The following is a 23,674-nucleotide window of genomic DNA, read 5'->3' on the forward strand; positions in this document are numbered from 1 at the left end:
TGAACAATATCATTTTTCTAAAAAAAAAACACTTATTGAGGAATATAATATATAATTTGCTAAGATATTATGATCATATATCTTTACTATATTAAAAAGCTTTCATCCCTTTTAAAAACTTCTTTGGTCCAACATTGATGACACCTTTGTGAATTACATTTATACCCTAAAAAATATCTTTATCTTTTCATTTTTTTAACATCACGAATTTAAAAACCAAATCACACCACGTTGGCCTCCACCCTCCCTTAATCTTATCTCCACCTCCTTACACACACATTTGCATTTTAAAATTCGAAATTTCAGTTTCTATCCACGTTTAATCGTCAAATCTTATCTTAAACTTTCAAACTACACATTTGTATTTTATAATTCTCTACACGCACGATTTTTTCCACTTCACTTGCAGAAAGCATGGCCTCCCATTTTTATTTCGGAAAATGAAAAAAAAAATTCCTTAATAGTTCACATTTGAAATCGAATTTCCTTATTTGTGCTTTGATCATTTTTTAATGTTTATTTTTTTGCAGGTATTGAACTTCTTTTCTGTGTTCTTTTCGCAGGTTGACTCGATTTTTAAATTTGGGCCTTTCAAGTTTTTAATTCTTTAAGTTTTGTCCAAACTTTGTCTTCGACTTACTTTTGATTTTTTAGGAACGCCATGTTTTTTAGATGGATCCTCCGCAACAAAATTGTTTGTGCAGAACATGCATATGGGTTGGTCATGGTTAATGAAAAGAGGAGGATACTAAAGTGGAATGAACAGAAGAAAAGCAAGGGTGGAGTCAGGTAGGTTACTTCATTCACACGATTCATTTATAAATAAATATTACATGCATACATTTTCATATATTAGATACATAATTTATTTCATAATTATAAAATACTATACTACTAAATCTTATGTGATTTTATATAATTCGTAACTAAAAAACATACTTGAAAAAATAAAATATATTACGTTACATACATTCATTTATAGTGCACATGTAACGCGTGTGCCCAGTTGTTAATAATAAATTATAATATGTCAGGTCTGAAATGGTAGTGTGAAAACCTAGTGAAGGGGGTGGGGTGGGGTATCTGGGATTCTGGATAATATCATTCTTTTATTTTTATTATTTTAGTTGTTTAAAATTTAGAAAAAAGTTTATGAATCATTTACAGAAGGCATCGACAAGTTTTTATTATTACTAGCAGTAGGGGCACACGTATTGCGTGTGTAACGAACAAACATCATTTTTTTCTCCCAAAAATGGAAGATGTGGGAGGTGAAAAGGTTGAAATGACATAAAAATCAGCATAGTGGATTTTGAGATAGTTAAAATTGTGGTAAAAATTCTGATAGGAGAAAGTAGTTGAAAAAAAATGTGGGTGCATGTAAAGGGTATTTTTGGGCATTTGAAAAATAGACCAAGACACCAACAAACAGTTTCTATAAGGTATCATAAAAAAACTCATGTAGAAAATTTTGTACGTAATTCATGTTGGCATTATAAGTATTAAGATTGACTTCTGAATATCTAGTCCACGTAATTAATTAGTACTTGAATCATTTACATGTTCTTCCATATATGTGATAATTATGTGAACTGCAGCAGTACTGTAGTGCCCAGCCTTAATTCTATCGGATTATGAAAATTTTACAAGTTTAAATAAGGTGCTTAATTTTGCAGTAATTTATCCAGGTAAATTTTTCTCAAAAAATAAGGTTTATATACAAAGCCTACATTATAGTGGGATCCATTCATGGTTTAAAATATCATTCATGCGGTCTTGTGGTCCAGTACTAAATATTAGTGTAAATAAGAAGTACTCCGAATTCTGAATCAACAGCAACAACAACTCAACAACTATGAGATTAGTCAAAGCAAGAGATTCTCTCTTTCCGCAAAATGAAATAGTCCGTTATCAGTGCTAAACGTTGGCGGAAATCGTGTCTAACATACAACGACTCACGAACGAGGTATAGCATCACAACAAATATCTCGAATTTTAATGAACAAAAATATATATGTAGAAAAAATATGCAGCAACTTTCTTTTAGAAAGAGTAGGGAAACTTGCAGAAATCAGATATCTCACGTTATATGTTATCAGATATGAACGTACATCTTCTGCATATATAATCAGTCATATATATAGATGGAAGTCCAAGGAACATGTTTTTGGTCTAAAGATGCAACCTATGGCGGAAAAAATCCCAAAAGGTTATACATTTTCAGGAAACGCAGACGGCGCGCTTGAGCGGCAGAATTGCGCGCTCGAGCGCCAGGATTTTTTCCTGGCTGGTCTTTGAGGCTCGCTCGAGCGGCATGTTTGCGCGCTCGAGCGCCAAGTCTTCTGCCTCATACTACTTTTGGAGGCTCGCGCTCGAGCACCGAAGTTTCTGTGAATAATAGGATCAGAAGACCCCATCCCACCGCACCGCGCCGAGCCGGCCGGCCGCTCGTGCGCGTGTGTTTTGTTGAATCGACTAGCGTTTTTCCCCTTTACAAAACATCCGGTGCCCTAAGAGCCCAATCCAATAATCCAAAGTTGGACTAGTTAAGGAGTAAAACACATTGAAATTATTCCAATGTGGGACAAACTCTTTCTTTCTCTTTAATTCATTCACATTTTTCCAACAATCCCCCACATGAATGAAATTTACATACTTTAGCATACTTACTTGAAAGTTTTTGAGTTATTGTTACATCAGGATATGTAGCTTGTGACTTTGAACCTACCTTAGTAATATACTATCGGATTTACTAGTTTCATAGTGACGTGATGTCTTGAATTAGTCAACTATTTATGTAAACCAAGTCAATAGTATTTACATAACAATAACTCTAACATATTTTGTTCTTATGTTGTGTCCATTTTGGCCCTGGATCATATTTTAAATTCATAAGTTTTTCAATCAAAGCGGTCAATATTTTGCACTTATATAGGTGATCTCCTATCTAGAGTATCTTGCTTTACTCTACCTTATAGGTATAGGAATTATTAAAATAAAACTTAACCTCACCACATGTTGCAGGTAATTTCTACTTGGATGTTCCAGGAATGCGTGAGTAAAGATTCTAAGTAATCAAACTAATATTTATAACTTAGTTGTCCTATTGAACCAAGATTTTGGGATCTCCAATTCTCAAGGTTGGGTTACTGCTATAAATATTTTATTTTGTGGATTCTAAGCACATTCGATCCTCTTAGCAATTTATACATTTGATCTCTATTTATACTCTTAGTAAGCGGATCCGCTAGGTTTTCCTTTGACTTTACATAGTCAACCGAAATAACCCCATTCGAGATCAATTGTCTTATGGTATTGTGTCTCCGACGAATATGTCAAGATTTATCATTGTACATACTACTTTGTGCTCTTTCTATTGCTGACTGACTGTCACTGTAGTAACCCGGTTCTATTTTACAAAATTAAGTGATTGAAATTGATTAAGCATGTATTAGAGGCTTAATTTAGATTTAATTGGAAAATTAAAAGATTTTTGGCCCAGGACAGTTCGGAAGGTCCGAACCCAAGATCGGAGGGTCCGAACCCTTTGGAGGCATATCCTTAGATGGGAGGCTACGGAGAGATCGGAGCGTCCGAACCAAGATTGGAGCGTCCGATCTCAGTTAGGCCATGCATCAGGTGAGGTGTCAAGGCTGATCGGACACGCAGCAGTTCGTAGTCTCCGAAGTAGGGATCAGAGCGTCTGAACTGTGCATGCAGTGACGTGTAATGCATGCAGAGATAGGAGCGTCCGAACCCTCGATCAGAGCGTCCGCTCTTTGCCTATAAATAGGCCCTCCGAGCTCCTCATTTTGCACACCAAAATCATATCCTCTCTCTTGATTCTTAGGTATTCTAGGTGTTTTGGGGTGATTTACAGCCTTCCTAGGCTTGGTCCGGGAGTTAGAGAGGTGCTTCGGGGTTGCAGCAGAGTGGTGCCCAAGTGCTGGGGCAGTCGCAATCAGCGGGCTGACGATGGACGTAGGTATAGCTCTAGCTCCTTATAGTAAATAGAGAGTATGCTATAGCTTAGTTAAGGATTTTATAATAATATTATGATGCATGAGTACTTTGCATTGTAGTGCGGACTATAGGCTTGGACATAGTGCTGATTTAGCTTGCCTAGTTTATGAGGTATGATAGTAGTGTTTGCGATATCCTGACTGAGTATGCATGTCTTATATGATTTTATCTATATAGGCATATAGCATGTCATGACTGTATGTTGCATACATGAACATATTGATCCCATATCTTTGAGATATTCTGTAGTAGGGCGCTCACCCTATGAGTTGTGGATGGTTGGATACATAAGTCTTGTGTCAGGTCACCGTTATGGTTGGACACTTATACTAGTATCAGGTCACCATTATCCATTGGGTATAGGAGCCACCTCCTGAGCCGACGGCGCAACGTGCTATATACCCTGGGCCCGGTCTATGAGCTTATTTCTTGACTTGAGAGTCTTGATAACCAGTACTCTTGCATACATGCATATATAATATCGTATACTCAATACTCATATACTCGTACTGAGCGTTTTATGCTCACATCCTCGTTCTGTTATTTCTGGACACCCTATTCCATGGTGCAGGTTTGCGGTTGGATGAGACGGGTGGTTCCAAGAGGGCTTAGACTATTGGTTGCCAGCAGGGATGTTTGTCCAAGCTTTCAGTGTTATTGTATTTGGGTTAATACACTTGATTCGATATGGTTGTATAACAGTATTTTCAGATTTCTTTCCTTGGGATTGTATCATGTTATTTTGGTTCCACAATTATTTTTTGATTACTATTTAAATTAAGTTAAATGCATGTGTAAGCTCTTGATTAGTGGATGATCACGGTGCGGGTCACTACATTTATGGTATCAAAGCATGCATAGAAATCTTGGGATCTATAATTTTCCTTGGGAATTAATTTTTCAATCATCGTGTAGATGACGGGACATGGTGACGAGAGCAACCATGGTAGCGTGGGTGGACGTTGGGGCGATCAGGACGATTGTGAGCATCGTCGGGGCCATCATCACCATCGCCATGATGAGCGTAGGCATTTCAGTATGAATCGGTTCATGAAGATAAGCCCTAAACCATTGGTTGGAGGGGAATCTCCAAAGGATGCTGAGAATTGTCTCGAACGAATGGAAAATTGCTTCAGGGAATTCCATTGCACAGAGAAGCAGAAGATAGAGACACTCAATTTTCTGGTCGAGGGGCATGCTCGAAAATGGTGGAGGTCTGTGTTCGCACCTATCATCGCAGCACAAAGAGTTGCTACTGGGCGGATTTTCGCACAGCTTTCCATAAGTTTATATATATATATATACACACATACTAGGAAAGAGCATGTATCACATGTGAAAAATGAAGGGTAATAAAGTAGAAAATGATAAACACAAAGGGAAATTTTTATGTTTATAATATCTAATACTAGATGTGTCAAAACGGGCTGGCGGCCGGGCAGGCATCCGATAACCTGTCGCAACCCACTATTAGGTGGAGCGGGTTGGAAAAACCCCAACTCAACCCACCTATTTGAAGTGGCAAAATGGGCCAACCCGACAGACTTACGTGTAAATTGGCGGGTTTTGACGGGTCAACCCGCAACCCACCATTAGGCGGGGCAGTGCGGGTCGGCCAACTTTTTAGGCGGGTTGGGAAATTGTCAACCCAACCCACCTATATATCTAATACATAATAGATAAGAGATATTTGATTGACAATATTAATTAAGACACAATATGATTAATTAATGGTGGGGTAATAAAGTAAAAATGAAGGGTACAAATGGAAATTCATAATTCAAAGTGGATATGTAAATAAATATTTATATTTATATGTATAAAATAAAATAAAATAAATAAACAAATGTTATGATAGATATATCACGAGTAGGTGAGCTCGCAGCTTCTTCACTATTTATATTTTTCTTGGTTTCTTCAATATAACCACCACTAAATTGCTAATAGCTAGGCGGATCATTACAGAAACCTCTTTCCTTACATTTTAATAATGGCTGAGTTAGAAGGAGGTTTTGGACGATCGACTTTGAAACGAATGGTAGACAAGGTTCGTTACTTCCGACTAAATATCAACCATTTACATCCAATACTCGAAAATATGAGAAATAAGGAGATACGGAAGGTTTTTCTCAACATGACGGTTCCTGTTTTTTGCTTTAGCTGTAACTTTATTCTTCAACATCGATAACCCGAACAAGACAGTGTTCGGGTTCATTCTTATCGTGCTCTTTGCAGGAGGATTGGCTATATTCAACGGGCTTCTGCTAAGGGACACGTTCCGTTGGCCGATATGCGTTCTTGAACTACTGGGAATTGTTTTAGTTTTCCTTTCCATCACTGGATTGATTGCTTGTCTTGTCTCAGGGCCTTTTCTATTCATTCCAGCATTTTGCGCTGTTTTCGTGCTGCTACCTTTCGTAGTCGCGACTCTACCTCGTGATGAGCCTGTCCTAGATTTGGAGAACTAATGAGATATTCAAATTAAGAAGTGCTTGATGAATCAGAAAGAGAGAATCTGAATAACGTACTCGCCTGTGATAACGTACTCACCTCTAATAACGTACTCTCCTATAAGGAGTCAAAAAGCCCTCGACGTTGGCGTATCCATTGTCACATAGATAATAGCAACCTAAATATTATTAAAAAAAAATTATTTCAGCAAAAGTACGGTTCTGAATAAGAATTTTCAGATCCAACCAATAAGTTGTATGAGTACAGTAAAGCATCGTATTGATAAAAAATTCAGAATGTGAAGAACTTCTAGGAACTTTAAATACATCGTCACCGGTCAAGGCATTGCGAAGAACTCTCAAATCTACTGCAGATCCCTCCCAACCCATAAGTACATATATGAACTTCATGTCACGATCGCAAACCCCAAGAACGTTGACTGAAATTGTAACTTTTCTCATTCTCTATCATGCCTTTTCCATGGACGGTACATTTACACTGATATATGTTCCATCCAACGCACCAAGACATCCCTGTACAATCACAATCTATATAAATTTGTCAAATATCCTTGTATATTTTGTATAAGAAATGAAAACAAATTCTTAAGTTACCTTGAACCATTTCCAACTATCGTTAATGCAAGTGTCATCAATATGCGACGGTTTAACCAGTAGTATGGGATGTAACATGAGTATTGATTGGAGATGTTATTGGATTATGTGTCTTTAAAGGCCTTGACATATCAGCTCGTTTGAACTTGGGTCTTAAATCTCATTTAAGTGGGCTGAACACTCACTTAGTGGGCTTTGCAATATCAGCCTGTTAACCTAATATCCCAACGGCTATATTAGGTAGTCTGTTAAAGGGAGTTAAAACAGAAGAAGAAGTTTTGAGCGAGATCGAGATCAAGGGAAAAAAAACACATAGAGGGATTGATAATCTTTATCGGGGTAAGAAAAGAACAGAGAAGAAAAATAAGCAGATACAATCAATTTGGATTGAAGAAGTTGGTCTAGAAAGGATTCAAAGGAGTCTCGCAGCTGCGATCTCGAAGAGTAACTTTGATTTTTGTAAACTCTTCTGAAATTCAATCTTTCTTGTAATCTGGATTCTTGGTGGTTCAATTAATAAAGCTTGAATTGGCTGATCGTTCGTGGATGTAGGTCATTCTTGACCGAACCACGTAATCCCTGGTGTTTAATTTTTTCCCTTTTTGCATTTTTTGGTGTGTTGCTGTTATTCCTCTGTTATTATTGTATTGGATAGATTGTATATGTAGTGACCCGCGCCGTGATCACCTACTAATCAAAACTTAAGCATGCATTTAATTTAATTAAATATAATCAGAGAAATAACAACGGAAAATCTTAAAGATAAACAATTCCAAGATAAATAAATCTTGATACAACCAAATCGAATATATACCGAATAAAATCTTAATCTAGAAATCCTCTGATGACCCTTGCTACCAAGCCCTGGTCACCGATCAACTACTAATCTCGCTCCTGGTCCACCTGCAAAACCTGCCCCGTCGAATGGGGTGTCCGAGATAAAAGCAGGGACGTGAGCGCTAACGCCCAGTACGTAAAGTATTGAATATACAGGTCTATATGATGCATGCAACATGAACTATGAATGATCTGGGTAACTGGGATCATATATGGAAAATCATGCTCAGTTCATAGGCATCTCCAGTATGCGCACGCTGCTCCGAAGATCCAGTGGGTTCCACACATACTGAACCCGATCTTGGACTATCACCGTCCTGGATAAAAACCGTACACGCTGCCCCGTCGGTCCAGTGGGTGTCACACGGTACCCGATCGTATAATAACAACAACCCTAGGGCTGAGCGACCCTAGAACAACTGGTTATCTCAAAAGGATAACAGACTAAACATGGTATGCAAATGCCGCATACAAATCATGAACAGTAAATCATGCATATTATGACAGATAATAATGCAACACATAATTATGCAACACATAAACATGTATATTCAGCTGGCTATCTCAGTCTGTACTTACGTACCTTAGTTCTACTAGGCAAGCTATACCAGCTCTAAAGTCCAAGCCTATAATCCGCACTACAATGCAAAATACTCATGCATTATAACAATATTATAAAACCTTAACTGCACTATAGCATACTCCCTATTTACTATAAGGAGTCAAAGCTATACCTGCGTCCGTCATCAGCCCGCTGATGACGATTGCCCCAGAACTTGGGCACCACTCCGCAGCAACCCTGGAGCGCCTCGCCAACCTCCGGACCAAACCTAGGAAGGAGGGAATCACTCCTAAACTCCTAAAACTAGGCTGAAACCGAGAGAGAAAGATAGGAATTGGTGTGAAATTATGGCCCTCGGAACCCATATTTATAGGCCACGATCGGAAGCTCCCATCTCCACCTGCAGCTACATGTTCAATCCTCGAAGAAAATTGGCACTGGACAGGGATCGGAAGCTCCGAATGGGGATCGGAAGCTCCGAACTGGTTCGGAAGTTCCGATCGAACCGCTTCTTCCGAACTGTTTTCGGGTGCTTCCGAACTGGTTTTGGACCCCCGGGACCTACCCTACCATTTTTGGACGTTCCGGATCTGATTTTCCACTTATTTTAACCAAATAAGACTCCTTAAACATGTTTTGACACTTTTAAAATTATATGTCATTTTCTAACATGTTTAAAATCACCTAATCTTGTAAAATGGAATCGGGCTACTACATTCTCCCCCTACTTAAGATATTTCGTCCTCGAACAATCTTAAGTACTGAATGCAGTAAAATACTGAATAAACATATTAAGTACCGATATGGACTTGAATAAGAACAACAAGTTCTTTATTCTCTCATTATCAATCATCATTGTGTCCTGATGAAAAATTGTAATCACTTGACAACTCAAAATCATATCTCTAATCTCATGGGAAAACCACCCAAATAAGTCTTACAATCACTTAATAAAAAACCCAAATCACCATGCTGATCATATCCCCGATCACTATCTAAAACTCTGCTAAGGCCAGACTATACTGATCGAATCTCCTGGTTCTCCCCCAGTACCACCTGCGAAAACTTTCCATCCAGAATGTACTCTTGTCAAAGAATCCTTTCCAAGACCATTCTGTCAACGAAAACTAAAATCTGTATCTCTGATAAAGTCAGACGATAACTTTCAATTATCTTGGCACTAATCCAGTACCAATATAAAATTCATAAGAATATTTCTTTTGGTAATTATACCCCTTGCTATAACTGTGCAAAATATCAAGACTCAGGTAGCCTCCCCCAATAGCCTATCTGGAATAAACCTCCCAGAAAACACCGGCGTAGGTCGCACTTCCTATCCCATCTTTGAACAATCCAGCACAGTCCTCAGCACCTGGTATAATGCATCACTAAAAGTAAGATGAAAATCCATCATCAATAAACAATTACTCAAACACTGAGTATCTGAGAAAACAAGTCAACTCTGGCACTATGTCAAATCACTGACTTTTTGAATCAAAGGAAAAATCCTAGAACTGATCATCTGAAAACTAGCACAACTCTAATCCTTGGTTATGAAAATATCAACTAATTCAACACAGTTGAATATTGATCAGAAAATACTTGGAATTTAAATTTAGAAAATTCCCAAATCATAAATCCACATGATTGTCAGAATACAACTTATTAAAATTCTGTTATCACAAAACAGAATTATCAAACGGAATACTCAAATACATCATCCGTCAAAATCATTCTGAGTGTCATCATTCTTTTCTGACTGCGTTTGAGATCCCTGCAAAGCATAAATCTGACCCTGCATCCGAGACTGTTGACCATCTCCATGATGCCTACTCTGGGTCCTCTGCTGCACTGATGCCTCAGACTGTCTACTCACCTGAGATCCCATCCTAGATGCTTGTCCACTCTATCCGCTACGCTTGGGACAATCTCTCTTGAAGTGATCAACACTTTCACAGATGAAACAAGCTCCAGCAGCGGCTCTACAATTCTCAGTGGGATGATCTCTCCCACAATGATCATACTGCAACTTTTTCTTGCCCGACTGACGAGTCTCACCAAATCCTGTAGATGAAGAAGATCCGGATTTCTTAAACGACTGAGTACGGGGACCCAAAGAACTCGTGGGTCTTGACGAGATGAATGACCTGTTGCGTCGAATGCTGTCCTCTCCCTGGTGACATCGACTCACTAAACCCTCGTAAGTCATGTCATCTCTCACAGCAACTCGGTCATAAATCTCCGGATTAAGGCCTTGGAGGAACAGATTATACTTCGCCTCTGAACTATCGGAAATCTGGGGGCAATAAGGCAACAACTCAAAGAACTTCAACTGGTACTCCTCAATCGACATTGATCCCTACCGCAAACCCAGCAACTCACTTGTCTTCGTCTATCGGAGAGCAGGAGGAAAATACAGCTTATGAAAAGCCGTGCGGAACTCATCCCAAGTAGCAAATCCTCGGGCTACAATAAAAGGCGCAGAAGTAGAATCCCACCACTTCCGAGCTCGTCCTTCGACCAGGAAATCAAGAGTCTCCATCCGCTGCCCTCAGTGCATCGGAACTCCCGGATACAAATTTCCATATGTCGTAGCCAGTTTCCCGCATCCTCCGGTGACTCTCCTCCGACTAAAGGCTTCGGACCCATCTGCATAAACCTATGCATGCTGAAATGCCTGTGATCATCATGGCGATGGTGATGACGGCCCCGACGATGCTCTCGATCGTCCTGATCACCCCAGCATCCACCTATGCTGCCTTGACTACTCTCGTCACCATGACCCGCCATCTACATGATGATTAAAGGTTAAACCCAATTCCAACAATCTAGTTTCCAAGATTACTATGCATGCTCTGATACCATAAATGTAGTGACCCGCGCCGTGATCACCTACTAATCAGAACTTAAGCATGCATTTAACTTAATTAAACATAATCAGAGAAATAACAGCGGAAAATCTTAAAGATAAACAATTCCAAGATAAATAAATCTTGATACAACCAAATCGAATATATACCAAATAAAATTTTAATCTAGAAATCCTCTGATGACCCTTGCTACCAAGCCCTGGTCACCGATCAACTACTGATCTCGCTCCTGGTCCACCTGCAAAACCTGCCCCGTCGAATGGGGTGTCCAAGATAAAAGCAGGGACGTGAGCGCTAACGCCCAGTACGTAAAGTATTGAATATAAAGGTCTATATGATGCATGCAACATGAACTATGAATGATCTGGGTAACTGGGATCATATCTGGAAAATCATGCTCAGTTCATAGGCGCCTCCAGTATGCGCACGCTGCTCCAAATATCCAGTGGGTGGCACACATACTGAACCCGAACTTGGACTATCAGCGTCCTGGGTAAAAACCATACACACTGCCCCGTCGGTCCAGTGGGTGTCACACGGTACCCGATCGTATAATGACAACAACCCTAGGGCTGAGTGTAGTGATCCTGCATGGAATCACCTACTAACTGGCAACTAATAGCATGCATTAAACTTAATACAGCAAATACTTAACAGAGTAAAAACGTGTGGAAACAAAACCAAAATTTATATATCAGTTTAGTAATATAATCCAGGCTTAAATCTGTAATGATACAACCATATCGAAATTCTTAAAAGTAAACAGTATACAGCTTAACAAATCATGCTGTATAATAAACTCCTCAAGGCTCCTGCTCCCTAGTCCTGCCTTGAACTACCAGCTCCGTCCATCCTGCGACCTGCCCCATGGAATAGGGTGTCCAAGATAACAACTAGGATGTGAGTGCTAATGCCCAGTACATAGACATGAGTAAACATATGTATACAATGCATGCAATATGATGACTGGTAAAAAGGTCATCCGAAAAGTCATGCTCAGAACCGGCGCCACATGAGTGCTACCACCGCACGGATCAACCTCTGGGTGCAACCACACTCGTCTAGTACACCAGAGTAGAAAGACATAAATGCCCCCGCCATCGCGGTACTCTCAGTGACAGACTATCGAGTATAGAGCTGAGCGGCTCTATAATCAGGTATAACAAGGTATAGGCTCAACGTGTATATGCACATGACATATGAGTATAGAAAGCGGTAAATCATATATCATGCCATATAATAATGCCAAATAAATGCAACATATAAACATGTATACTCGCTGGCAATCTCAGTCAATGTGTACGTACCTCTAGGCTAGTTCAAGTAAAGTAGGATCCTAGGTTCCAAGCCTATATTCAAAAGTTCACCGTATCACTACATAAATTCTATAAGCCTTAACTAAGCTAATAAGTACTCCCAAAACTTTAAACAGATTCCCGGACCATACCTTCGTCCGTAGTTAGCCCTTTGGAGTCGCTAGTCCCGGATGACTATAACCACACCTTGGTTATTCCAGAACCTCTATTATAACCGATAGGGCCCTCAAGTGTATATCTCACACTATATAACTGAAGAAAGAAACTCGGGAAATTGTATTTAGAAATGAATCTGAGAAGCCCTATTTATAGGCAAAATTCCCGGCCAGGATCGGAACTTCCGATTTCGGGATCGGAGCTTTCGATCCAGCTCATTGCGTGTATGCAGGACACGCCAGGATCGAAACTTCCGATCCGACGATCGGAGCTTCCGATCTGCTCTACGTTCAACACTTGTCAAAGCTCATGGCTGAGTCATCGAGCATTGCTGGCAGCTGGAGATCGGAACTTCCGTTCCAGGATCGGAGCTTCTGATCTCTGTGCTTCCGCTGAGCTTTCGAAGTGGCTGGGATCGGAGCTTACGATCTGGGTTCAGAGATTCCGATCCGGCCCAAATCAAAATCCCAAATTCTCTTCCGAAGTCCAATAACACTCCAAAATTGATTAATTACCAACCTTTAATCATGTTTAACATATTATTATCTTAAAATGGTTTTTGGGTTACTACACTGAGCGACCCTAGAACAACTGGTTATCTCAAAAGGATAACAGGCTCAACATGGTATGCAAATGCCGCATACAAATCATGAACAGTAAATCATGAATATTATGACAGATAATAATGCAACACATAAACATGTATATTCAGCTGGCTATCTCAGTCTGTACTTACTAGTTCTACTAGGCAAGTTATACCAGCTCTAAAGTCCAAGCCTATAATCCGCACTACAATGCAAAATACTCATGCATTATAACAATATTCGAAAACCTTAACTGTGCTATAGCATACTCCCTATTTACTATAAGGAGTCAAAGCTATACCTGCGTCCGTCGTCAGCCCGCTGATGACGATTGCCCCAGAACTTGGGCACCACTCTGCAGCAACCTTGGAGCACCTCTCCAACCTCCGGACCAAGCCTAGGAAGGATGGAATCACTCCTAAACTCCTAAAACTAGGCTGAAACCGAGAGAGAAAAATAGGAATTGGTGTGAAATTGTGGCCCTCGGAACCCATATTTATAGGCCACGATTGGAAGCTCCGATCGTAGGATCGGAAGCTCCGATCTCCACCTGCAGCTACGTGTTCAATCCTCGAAGACACTTGGCACCGGACAGGGATCGAAATCTCCGAACGGGGATCGGAAGCTCCGAACTAATCGGAAGCTCCGAACTGGTTCGGAAGCTCCAATCAAACCGCTTCTTCCGAACTGTTTCCGGGTGCTTCCGAACTGGTTTTGGACCCCCGGGACCTACCCTACCATTTTCGAACTTTCCGAATCAGATTTTCCACTTATTTTAACGAAATAAGGACTCCTTAAACATGTTTTGACACTTTTAAAATTATATGTAATTTTTTAACATGTTTAAAATCACCTAATCTTGTAAAATGGAACCGGGCTACTACAGTATGTAAAGCCCGAGATTATTTAATTTTAATCTGAGTATATTTAATTTGAGAATTTTGGAGTTTGAAGTTAATTTCTAATATTCTTAAATTATTTAGGATTGAAATTGAATTAATAGATTTCTTAAGGACTGAATTGTAAATAGTAAAGTTTTGAGGGGCCAAAATGCAAATCTTGGATTTAGTGGATGACACATGTCTTGTATTGGCTTTGTACGTGTATAATATATCTTTTAGCATCAGATTAGCTTCTTCTTCAGCAGCAAACTGAGACTTCAATTTTCTTTGTCTAAATTGATCTTCAATTTTCATTATTTCAAGATTCGTCCATCCGAAAAATATTCTGAGCACGGTTTTGGAATCCTTGCAAGAGGGGCTTTGTTTTGATGTAAGAATCTCTTTGTTTCAGCTAGTTTCAAAATCATGTTGGTAGGGATCAGATTTGAAGCATGAATATGTGTTCTTGGTGTTATGTATAGTGTATATTTGAAGTCGAATCGAAGAACGAATGTTCTCGGCATTTTATATGAATTTTTGAAGCTATTTTTGAACTTGTAATCTCTGATATGGTTGGTTTTGAGGAGTTCTTGCTGGTTTAAGTATGTATATGAGACTTTTATGATGGTTGGAATTGATGGCTATGAGTTATGGTTACCGATTTTCAATCGTTACGCCACCGGTTCGCAAGATTGATAGATTTTGTATTCTTGTGATTGAGCTGTGGTATAATTGAGTTCTTGCTCATGTTATGGCTTTGAATACCATTCATTTCAGATTCAATCAAAGGAAAATAGCTTCGAGAGTTTTGGTTTCGAACCGGGAGAAAAATTGATCAAAGTTGGTGAGTTTTAGACTTTGATACTTGAGTTTAGCTTGAGCAGAATTGTGATTTCAATTGTGTATTTTGTAGCTTGTGGATATAGCTTGTTCCTTTTCAATACTAAGGTATAATATGATGATGATCAAGTTGGGGATGTTCGTCAAAACGAGTTTATCTTCTCGATTCCCTTAAATCACACATTACTTGACGTACATGTTTATATTGTGGTTTTGTCATCTTGTTATATTGTGAGCCTAATATTTATTCAAGCCTTGCTAATATCGTCGATGAGTTATAAACTTCGATATCAAGAATCAATGACGAGAATTTATCATTGATCGATTGACTTTGGTTATAGCATCAGTGGTGAGCTTGAACCTGTTTATGAGTGGTGTGTTTTAGCATCTATACCGAGTTAATCATTAGGCCTTGAATCTTTATAATATGGTTAACTGCTTGCGGTATATAGGTTACCGTTTAGATTGAAATGCATGAAACTTGCTATTGATGTTTCATTATATGTTTCCGTTGTTTTATACTAAGTTTTATACTTATCGGTTTATCCGGCTGTTGTTTTGTTTTGTGTGTGCATTACAACAGAGGATGCAAGGCCGAGTCGTAGAGGGTCTTGAGCGATGGAAGTTAGAGAAGTGATGTTCCAGGCTAAGTTGTAAAAATTCTGTCAAAAATATGAATAATATTTATAGCATGTGTTGGTGGTGTTTGTACCAACATAGTAAATATTAACTTGGAGTTAGTTGAGTACTTGTGGTATATTGTAATCTTGGCTTTTGAATAAGTTGTCATGTATTTTGTACATGTTGTTCTTGTATGTATAGCCTTTTTTACATTTGATTACATGTTGTTAGATTTCAAAGACAGCACAAGAGCACCAGAAAAATCTGCAGATTTCTGTACTGAAGTGGCCGCTCGATCGGTGCAATTTGATCAATCGAGCGGTGCATATGAAATGCCAAACCCGAGAGTTTGAGATTTCTTGGCCGCTCGATCGGTCAAGTTTAACTGATCGAGCGGAGGGTCCATTTTAATTTTTTTTTTAAACTTCTTTTGTATTGCTTGTGCTTAGTTTTAATGCATCGTGTTGAGTCTTTGGATTAAAGTAAATGAGCCCGGGGTTGCCACATTTTTTGGTATCAGAGCTTAAGTTGTCTTGAGTCGACATTAGAAGCTGAGCGGGGTAGAGTGAGTCGCATAAATTCGTTATGCATGAGTTTAATGCATGGTTTGTTTATGAAAATTTTAGGCGAGCATGATCTACTTTTGTAATCACATGTTATATGCTAGCATGTTTATTTATTGCAAGTATGTGCTTATTTTATTCATTGCTAAACATGTAATGGAAGTATTGTGTGATGGGATACAACATGCTCATGAGATTAAAGAGTGTGAGATGTTGAAACTGAGTTATGATATTGTTATGTGCTGAATTGTTGTCTACTCAGTTTATCAGTTATGCCTCCCCGAGCTATGCCTCTCCGACGTGGAAGTATTGTTCCACAAGAACCACCAAATGAGCAAGCACCATCGAATGAGCAAGTACCACCGACTGAACAAGTTTCTCCAGTAGTTCCTAATATTCCACTGGTACCTACAACTGAGCAGGGCAGTACTACTGTTACTCTAATGGATACCACTGCTAATCCGATGGAGGTGTTGTTGAAGCGATTTTAGTTATTTAAACCACCAAGTTTGCACGGTACTGAGGATTTTGTAGCATGTGAAAGTTGTCTTGATGATATTGAGCAACTGTTTGAATCTATCGATTACACCGATGACCGACGAGTGCGATTGGTTATCCATCAGTTGCATGATGTGGCTAAAAGTTGGTGGATCATGACCAAGAGAGCATTGGAGAATCGAGGTACTGTTATTACCTGGAATGTGTTTAAAGCTGAGTTTTTCAAATGTTTCTTTCCTCAGTCTTATAGAAAGGATAAGGGAGAGGAGTTCGCTAATTTGCAACAGGGAAATATGTGTATTGAAGATTATGTTGCAAAATTTTCCACTTTACTTCGTTTTGCACCTCATATTGCGGATAATGAGGAAGCAAAGGCCGATCAATTCATCAATGGTCTCAATCCTGATGTCTTTACTTTGGTCAATGCGGGGCGACCTAATAATCTTGCTGATGCTCTCGATAAAGCCAAGGGCGCTGAAGCTGGTATCATTAGACAGAAAGGAACTTCGTTCAGGCCTCAACCATCTCAACAGCCACAGCAACCACCAATGCAACCTCAATCATCCTTTCCTCAACAGAAAAGAAGGTATGAAGGAGGGGGCAGCAGTAGCAACAAAAGAGATCGTTTTAGGCCCAAAGGTAAACAGTTCAAGAAGCAAGGAAGTATTTCCTCTAGTTCTAGTGGTTCAAAGCAGTTTGGATCAGGTCAGGGTTCAGGGTCTACAGGTTGGTTTTGCAATAAATGTGGAGGAAGACACTCGAGTGATGCTTGCAAGGGAGTTACGGGAACTTGTAATCTCTGCAACCGGCCTGGACATTATGCCAGGGTGTGTCCTACACGTGGAACATCACAGGGAGCAACTCAAGCTGACAAACAAGCTCCTGCTGTGCATTCCTTTCAATCTTTAGGTAGACCAGCTCAGAGTAGACAGGGAGAGAGCCAGAGTGTAGGCCAACCTCCACGTCAGCCAGCTAGAGTTTTTGCATTGACAGAAGATCAGGCACAGGCGGCACCGGACAATGTGATTGCAGGTAATTGTGTTCTCTATGGTTATCCTGCTTATGTGTTGATTGACACTGGAGCATCACATACTTTTATAGCTGAAAAATTTGTTGAATTGCATGCTTTGCCTGTTGAGCGTTTATCTTCTGTATTTACTATCTCATCGCCCATGGGAAAAGATAAGACATCTGCCAGTATAGTCAGGGGTTGTGAAATACGGTTCGACAGTAATGCAATTGAACTTGATTGCATAGTACTTGGTATGTCTGATTTTGATTGTATTATTGGTATCGATGCACTAACCAAGTACAGGGCCACAGTTGACTGTTTTCATAAGATTGTCCGATTTAGACCAGACATGGCAGATGAATGTAAATTCTTTGGTAAGGGTTCTCGTGCTAAAATTCCTTTGATTTCTAGCTTATCTATGGAGCAGTTTTTACAGACTGGAACTGAAGGATTTCTAGTTTATGCATTGGATGTGTTGAAAGCTAGTCCTGAACTGGCAGATATTCCTGTTGTATGTGAGTTTGCAGATATTTTTCCAGATGAAATACCGGGATTGCCTCCAATGCGTGAGATTGATTTCAGTATCGAGTTGGTACCAGATACATTACCTATCTCTAAAGCTCCTTATAGGATGGAACCACTTGAACTGAAAGAGTTGAAAGATCAACTTGAAGATTTACTAAACAAAGGTTACATTAGGCCGAGTGTGTCACCTTGGGGCGCTCCGGTATTATTTGTCAGAAAGAAGGACGGGTCGATGAGATTATGTATCGATTACCGCCAATTAAATCAGGTCACGATAAAGAATAGATACCCATTACCTCGAATAAATGATTAGTTTGACCAATTGCAGGGTTCTTCCGTCTATTCAAAAATTGATTTGAGGTCTGGTTATCACCAGTTGAGGGTCAGAGAAGTAGATGTGTCTAAAATTGCTTTTTCGAACGAGGTATGACCACTATGAGTTTATAGTAATGCCATTCAGTTTAACAAATGCTCCTGCTTTCTTTATGGGTCTAATGAATAGAATATTTCAGAGATACTTAGATGAGTTTGTTATCATTTTTATTGATGCTATTCTGATATATTCTAAGACTAAGACTGAGCATGCAGAACATTTGAAGATTGCTTTGAAGATTTTGAGAACTGAGCATTTGTATGCTAAGCTGTCCAAGTGTGAGTTTTGGTTGGACAGAGTTGTGTTTCTTGGCCATGTTATTTCAGGAGACGATATATCTGTTGATCCTAGCAAGGTAAAGGCAATTATTAACTGGCCTAGACCTACATCCGTACCTGAGATTCGTAGTTTCATGGGTTTAGCCGGGTATTATCGCCGATTTATTGCAAGATTTTCTAGCATTGCGAAGCCTATTACCCAGTTAACACAGAAGAATACTCCGTTTGTTTGGACACATGAATGTGAAGCTAGTTTTGTGGAAATGAAGAAAAGGCTAACTAGTGCACCTGTATTATCTATTTCATTAGGTACAAGTGGTTTTACTGTTTATTCAGACGCTTCTCATAAGGGTTTGGGTTGTATTTTGATGCAGCGAGGTCATGTGATAGCATATGCTTCCAGGCAATTGAAACCTCACGAGATCAGATACCCAGTACATGATCTTGAGCTTGCAGCTATTGTCTTTGCGTTGAAAATTTGGCGTCATTATTTATATGGTGAGACTTTTGAGATATTTTTTGATCATAAAAGCTTGAAGTATTTGTTTTCTCAAGCCGAATTAAATATGAGACAAAGACGTTGGTTGGACTTACTAAAAGATTTTGACTGTGAGATTAAGTATTATCCAGGGAAATCTATTGCAGCGGCTGTTGCACTAAGTAGAAAGGTATGTGATTTATCCTTATCTACTATGTGAGTCTCTAAGTTAATTGAAGATTGCTGTGTATCTGGTTTGGATTTTGAGACAGATGTGCAACCTGTACGGGTTTATGCAATCACAGCTGAGCCGGAGTTGTTTGTTCGAATTAAAGAAGCCCAGAAAGCTGACCAAAACATTCAAAATTCGATTGAAAGAGTTAGAACTGGACATGAGTCAGAGTTTCAGGTTAGTATGGATGGAATTTTGTTCGTTAATCGGCGTATTGTTGTACCTGATATTGTAGAATTGAAACAGCAAATTCTAAATGAAGCTCATTGCAGCAAGTTTAGTATTCATCCAGGAGGTAGAAAAATGTATAATGATCTGAAACAACAGTTTTGGTGGAAAAGAATGAAAAGTGATGTGACAAAGTTTGTATCTAGATGTCTAAACTGTCAACAGGTAAAAGCTGAAAGGAAGCGACCAAGTGGTTTATTGCACAGTTTAGCAGTTCCTGAATGAAAATGAGATCATATTACTATGGATTTTGTCACAAAACTACCGAAATCTTCAAGGGGATGTGATGCTATTTGGGTTGTGATTGATAGACTGACTAAGTCTGCATGCTTTATTCCTTATCAGATGACGTATCGTCATGACCAGATGGCCAATATTTATATCAGAGATGTAGTACGATTGCATGGGGTGCCTAAGTCAATTGTATCAGATCGAGATCCTCGATTCACTTGACATTTCTGGCATAGCTTACAGGAAGCTTTAGGTACGCGTTTACATTTGAGTACAGCGTATCATCCTCAGATTGATGGGCAGTCAGAACGTACTATACAGATTCTAGAAGATATGTTGAGAGCTGTGATACTTGATTTTGGTGCGAGTTGGCAAGAATCTGTGCCACTTGTTGAATTCTCTTATAATAACAGTTATCAATTAAGCATTCAGATGGCTCCATTTGAAGCACTGTATGGTAGAAAATGCTGATCACCGTTGTTTTGGGATGATCTTTCTGAAACACCAGTTACAGGTCCAGACATGATCAGAGAGTTGTCTGATAAAGTGAAGTTGATACAGATCAGAATGAGAACAGCGCAAGATCGACAAGCAAAGTATGCAAATGTGAGGCGTAGACCTTTGAATTTTGAACAAGGTGATCGGGTATTTCTAAAGATATCTCCTTTTCGAGGCACTGTTCGATTCGGAAAGAGAGGTAAGTTATCACCGAGGTTTATTGGACCTTACGAAATTCTTGATAAAGTTGGTGATCTTGCATATCGATTAGCACTACCTCCAGCACTGTCAGGTATTCACGATGTATTTCACGTGTCTATGTTGAGGAAGTACGAGCCCGATGCTTCCCATATTCTTCGTCCAGAAGAAGCTTAGTTGGATGAAACATTGAGTTATTTCGAACGTCCTATTCAAATCCTTGATCATAAGGAAAGACAACTTCGAAACAAATCCATTCTACTTGTTAAGGTGCAATGGAGTAGACACGGAATTGAAGAAGCTACGTGGGAGACAGTACAGGATATGAGACAGCGTTATCCAGAACTATTTCACTGATGTGAGTTTCCTTCAGTATTTCTGTTATCTCATTATCTTTTATATGTTCAGATTGCATGCGATTTCGAGGAAGAAATCATATCTTAGTAGAGGGGAATTGTAAGGCCCGATATTATTTAATTTTAATCCGAGTATATTTAATTTGAGAATTATGGAGTTTGAAGTTAAATTCTAATATTATTAAATTATTTAGGATTGAAATTGAATTAAAAGATTTCTTAAGGACTGAATTGCAAATAGTGAAGTTTTGAGGGGCCAAAATGAAAATCTTGGATTTAGTGGATGACACATGTCTTGTATTGGCTTTGTACATGTATAATATATCTTTTAGCATCAGATTAGCTTCTTCTTCAGCAGCAAACCGATACTTCAATTTTCTTTGTCTAAATTGATATTCAATTTTCATTATTTCAAGATCCGTCCATCCGAAAAATATTCTGAGCACGGTTTTGGAATCCTTGCAAGCGGGGCCTCGTTTTGATGTAAGAATCTCTTTGTTTCATCTAGTTTCGAAATCATGTTGGTAGGGATCAGATTTGAAGCATGAATATGTGTTCTTGGTGTTATGTATAGTGTATATTTGAACTCGAATAGAAGAACGAATGTCCTCGGCATTTTATACGAATTTCTGAAGCTATTTTTGAACTTGTAATCTTTGATATGGTTGGTTTTGAGGAGTTCTTGCTGGTTTAAGTATGTATATTACAGTTACCGATTTTCAATCGTTACGCCGCCGGTTCGCAAGATTGATAGATTTTGTATTCTTGCGATTGAGCTGTGGTATAATTGAGTTCTTGCTGATGTTATGGCTTTGAATACCATTCATTTCAGATTCAATCAAAGAACAATAGCTTCGAGAGTTTTGGTTTCGACCCGGGAGAAAAATTGATCAAAGTTGGTGAGCTTTAGACTTTGATACTTGAGTTTAGCTTGAGCAGAATTGTGATTTCAATTGTGTATTTTGCAGCTTGTGGATATAGCTTGTTTCTTTTCAAGACTAAGGTATAATATGACGATGATCAAGTTGGGGATGTTCGTCGAGACGAGTTTATCTTCTCGATTCCCTTAAATCACACATTACTTGACGTACATGTTTATATTGTGGTTATGTCATCTTGTTATATTGTGAGCCTAACATTTATTCAAGCCTTGCTAATATCGTCGATGAGTTATAAACTTCGATATCAAGAATCAATGATGAGAATTTATCATTGATCGATTGACTTTGGTTATAGCATCAGTGGTGAGCTTGAACCTAATGATGAGTTGTGTGTTTTAAAATCTATACCGAGTTAATCATTATTCCTTGAATCTTTATTATATGGCTAACTGCTTGCGGTATATAGGTTACCGTTTAGATTGAAATGCATGAAACTTGCTATTGATGTTTCATTATATGTTTCCGTTGTTTTATACTAAGTTTTATACTTACCGGTTTATCCGGCTGTTGTTTTGTTTTGTGTGTGCATTACAACAGAGGATGCAAGGCCGAGTCATAGAGGGTCTTGAGCGATGGAAGTTAGAGAAGTGACGTTCCGGGCTAAGTTGTAAAAGTGCTGTCAAAAATATGAATAATGTTTATAGTATGTGCTGGTGGTGTTTGTACCAACATAGTAAATATTAACTTGGAGTTAGTTGAGTACTTGTGGTATATTGTAATCTTGGCTTTTGAATAAGTTGTCATGTATTTTGTACATGTTGTTCTTGTATGTATAGCCTTGTTTACATTTGATTACATGTTGTTAGATTTCAAAGATAGCACAAGAGCACCAGAAAAATCTGCAGATTTATGTACTGAAGTGGCCGCTCGATCGGTGCAATTTGACCGATCGAGCGGTGCATATGAAATGCCAAACCCGAGAGTTTGAGATTTCTTGGCCGCTCGATCGGTCAAGTTTAACCGATCGAGCGGAGTGTCCATTTAAAATTATTATTTTTAATTTCTTTTGTATTGCTTATGCTTATTTTTAATGCATCGTGTTGAGTCTTTGGATTAAAGTAAATGAGCCCGGGGTCACCACATTGTAGCTATAGGATTGTTCGGTGCATTGGTGTTATTGAGTATTGACGATTAATAACAAGTGGCGCCGTCCGTGGAAAAGACTCATAGCACCATGGGAACAATGAAATTCGATCTTGAAAAGTTCACTGGGAAAAATGATTTTTCACTATGGATGATCAAGATGCGTGCTATTCTAATCCAACAGGGAGTGATTGATGCACTGGGTTTTAAAGAGGAAGGATCAGGAGATGATAAGGATAAAGAGAGAAATACCATGATGGATAAGGCATAGAGTGCAATCATCTTGTGCCTTGGTGATAAACCACTTCGAGAAGTAGCCAAGGAAAGGACTCCAGCTGCGGTATGGGCCAAACTAGAAAGCCTTTATATGACCAAGTCTCTGGCTAATCGACTTTATATGAAGCAGAGAATTTACTCTTTCAAAA

General features: G+C 39.0%; 1 protein-coding gene across 9 annotated transcripts; it reads left to right on the plus strand.

Moving 5' to 3' along the window:
* Nucleotides 1-205: 205 nt before the first annotated feature.
* LOC140875489 (uncharacterized) lies at nt 206-22,869 on the plus strand. Of its 9 annotated transcripts, none has more exons than XM_073279178.1 (6): nt 207-563; nt 655-789; nt 4,939-5,237; nt 14,619-14,685; nt 15,072-15,138; nt 15,718-15,969. In XM_073279178.1, exons 3-6 carry the CDS (start codon nt 4,939-4,941, stop codon nt 15,747-15,749), a joined length of 465 nt encoding a protein of 154 aa, XP_073135279.1. In that variant the 5' UTR covers nt 207-563; nt 655-789; the 3' UTR covers nt 15,750-15,969. The 9 variants fall into 9 exon arrangements, 3 of the variants coding, with proteins under 3 accessions (XP_073135281.1, XP_073135279.1, XP_073135280.1); XR_012148469.1 differs by lacking the exon at nt 4,939-5,237 and adding an exon at nt 1,837-1,966 and having other exon boundaries at nt 208-563; XM_073279180.1 differs by lacking the exon at nt 4,939-5,237 and having other exon boundaries at nt 206-530.
* Nucleotides 22,870-23,674: the final 805 nt, after the last annotated feature.

Source organism: Henckelia pumila, chromosome 1 (assembly GCF_033568475.1).
Source record: "Henckelia pumila isolate YLH828 chromosome 1, ASM3356847v2, whole genome shotgun sequence".
Classification (NCBI taxonomy): domain Eukaryota; kingdom Viridiplantae; phylum Streptophyta; class Magnoliopsida; order Lamiales; family Gesneriaceae; genus Henckelia; species Henckelia pumila.

What these genes read in the sequence shown, in the direction of transcription:
- LOC140875489 (XM_073279178.1), top strand. Translation starts at nt 4,939, where the DNA reads ATGACGGGACATGGTGACGAGAGCAACCATGGTAGCGTGGGTGGACGT. An exon ending in CATGCTCGAAAATGGTGGAG is followed by an intron (nt 5,238 to 14,618) that starts GTCTGTGTTCGC and finishes CATTATTTCAAG; the next exon opens with ATTCGTCCATCCGAAAAATA. An exon ending in AGAAAAATTGATCAAAGTTG is followed by an intron (nt 15,139 to 15,717) that starts GTGAGTTTTAGA and finishes GCATTACAACAG; the next exon opens with AGGATGCAAGGCCGAGTCGT.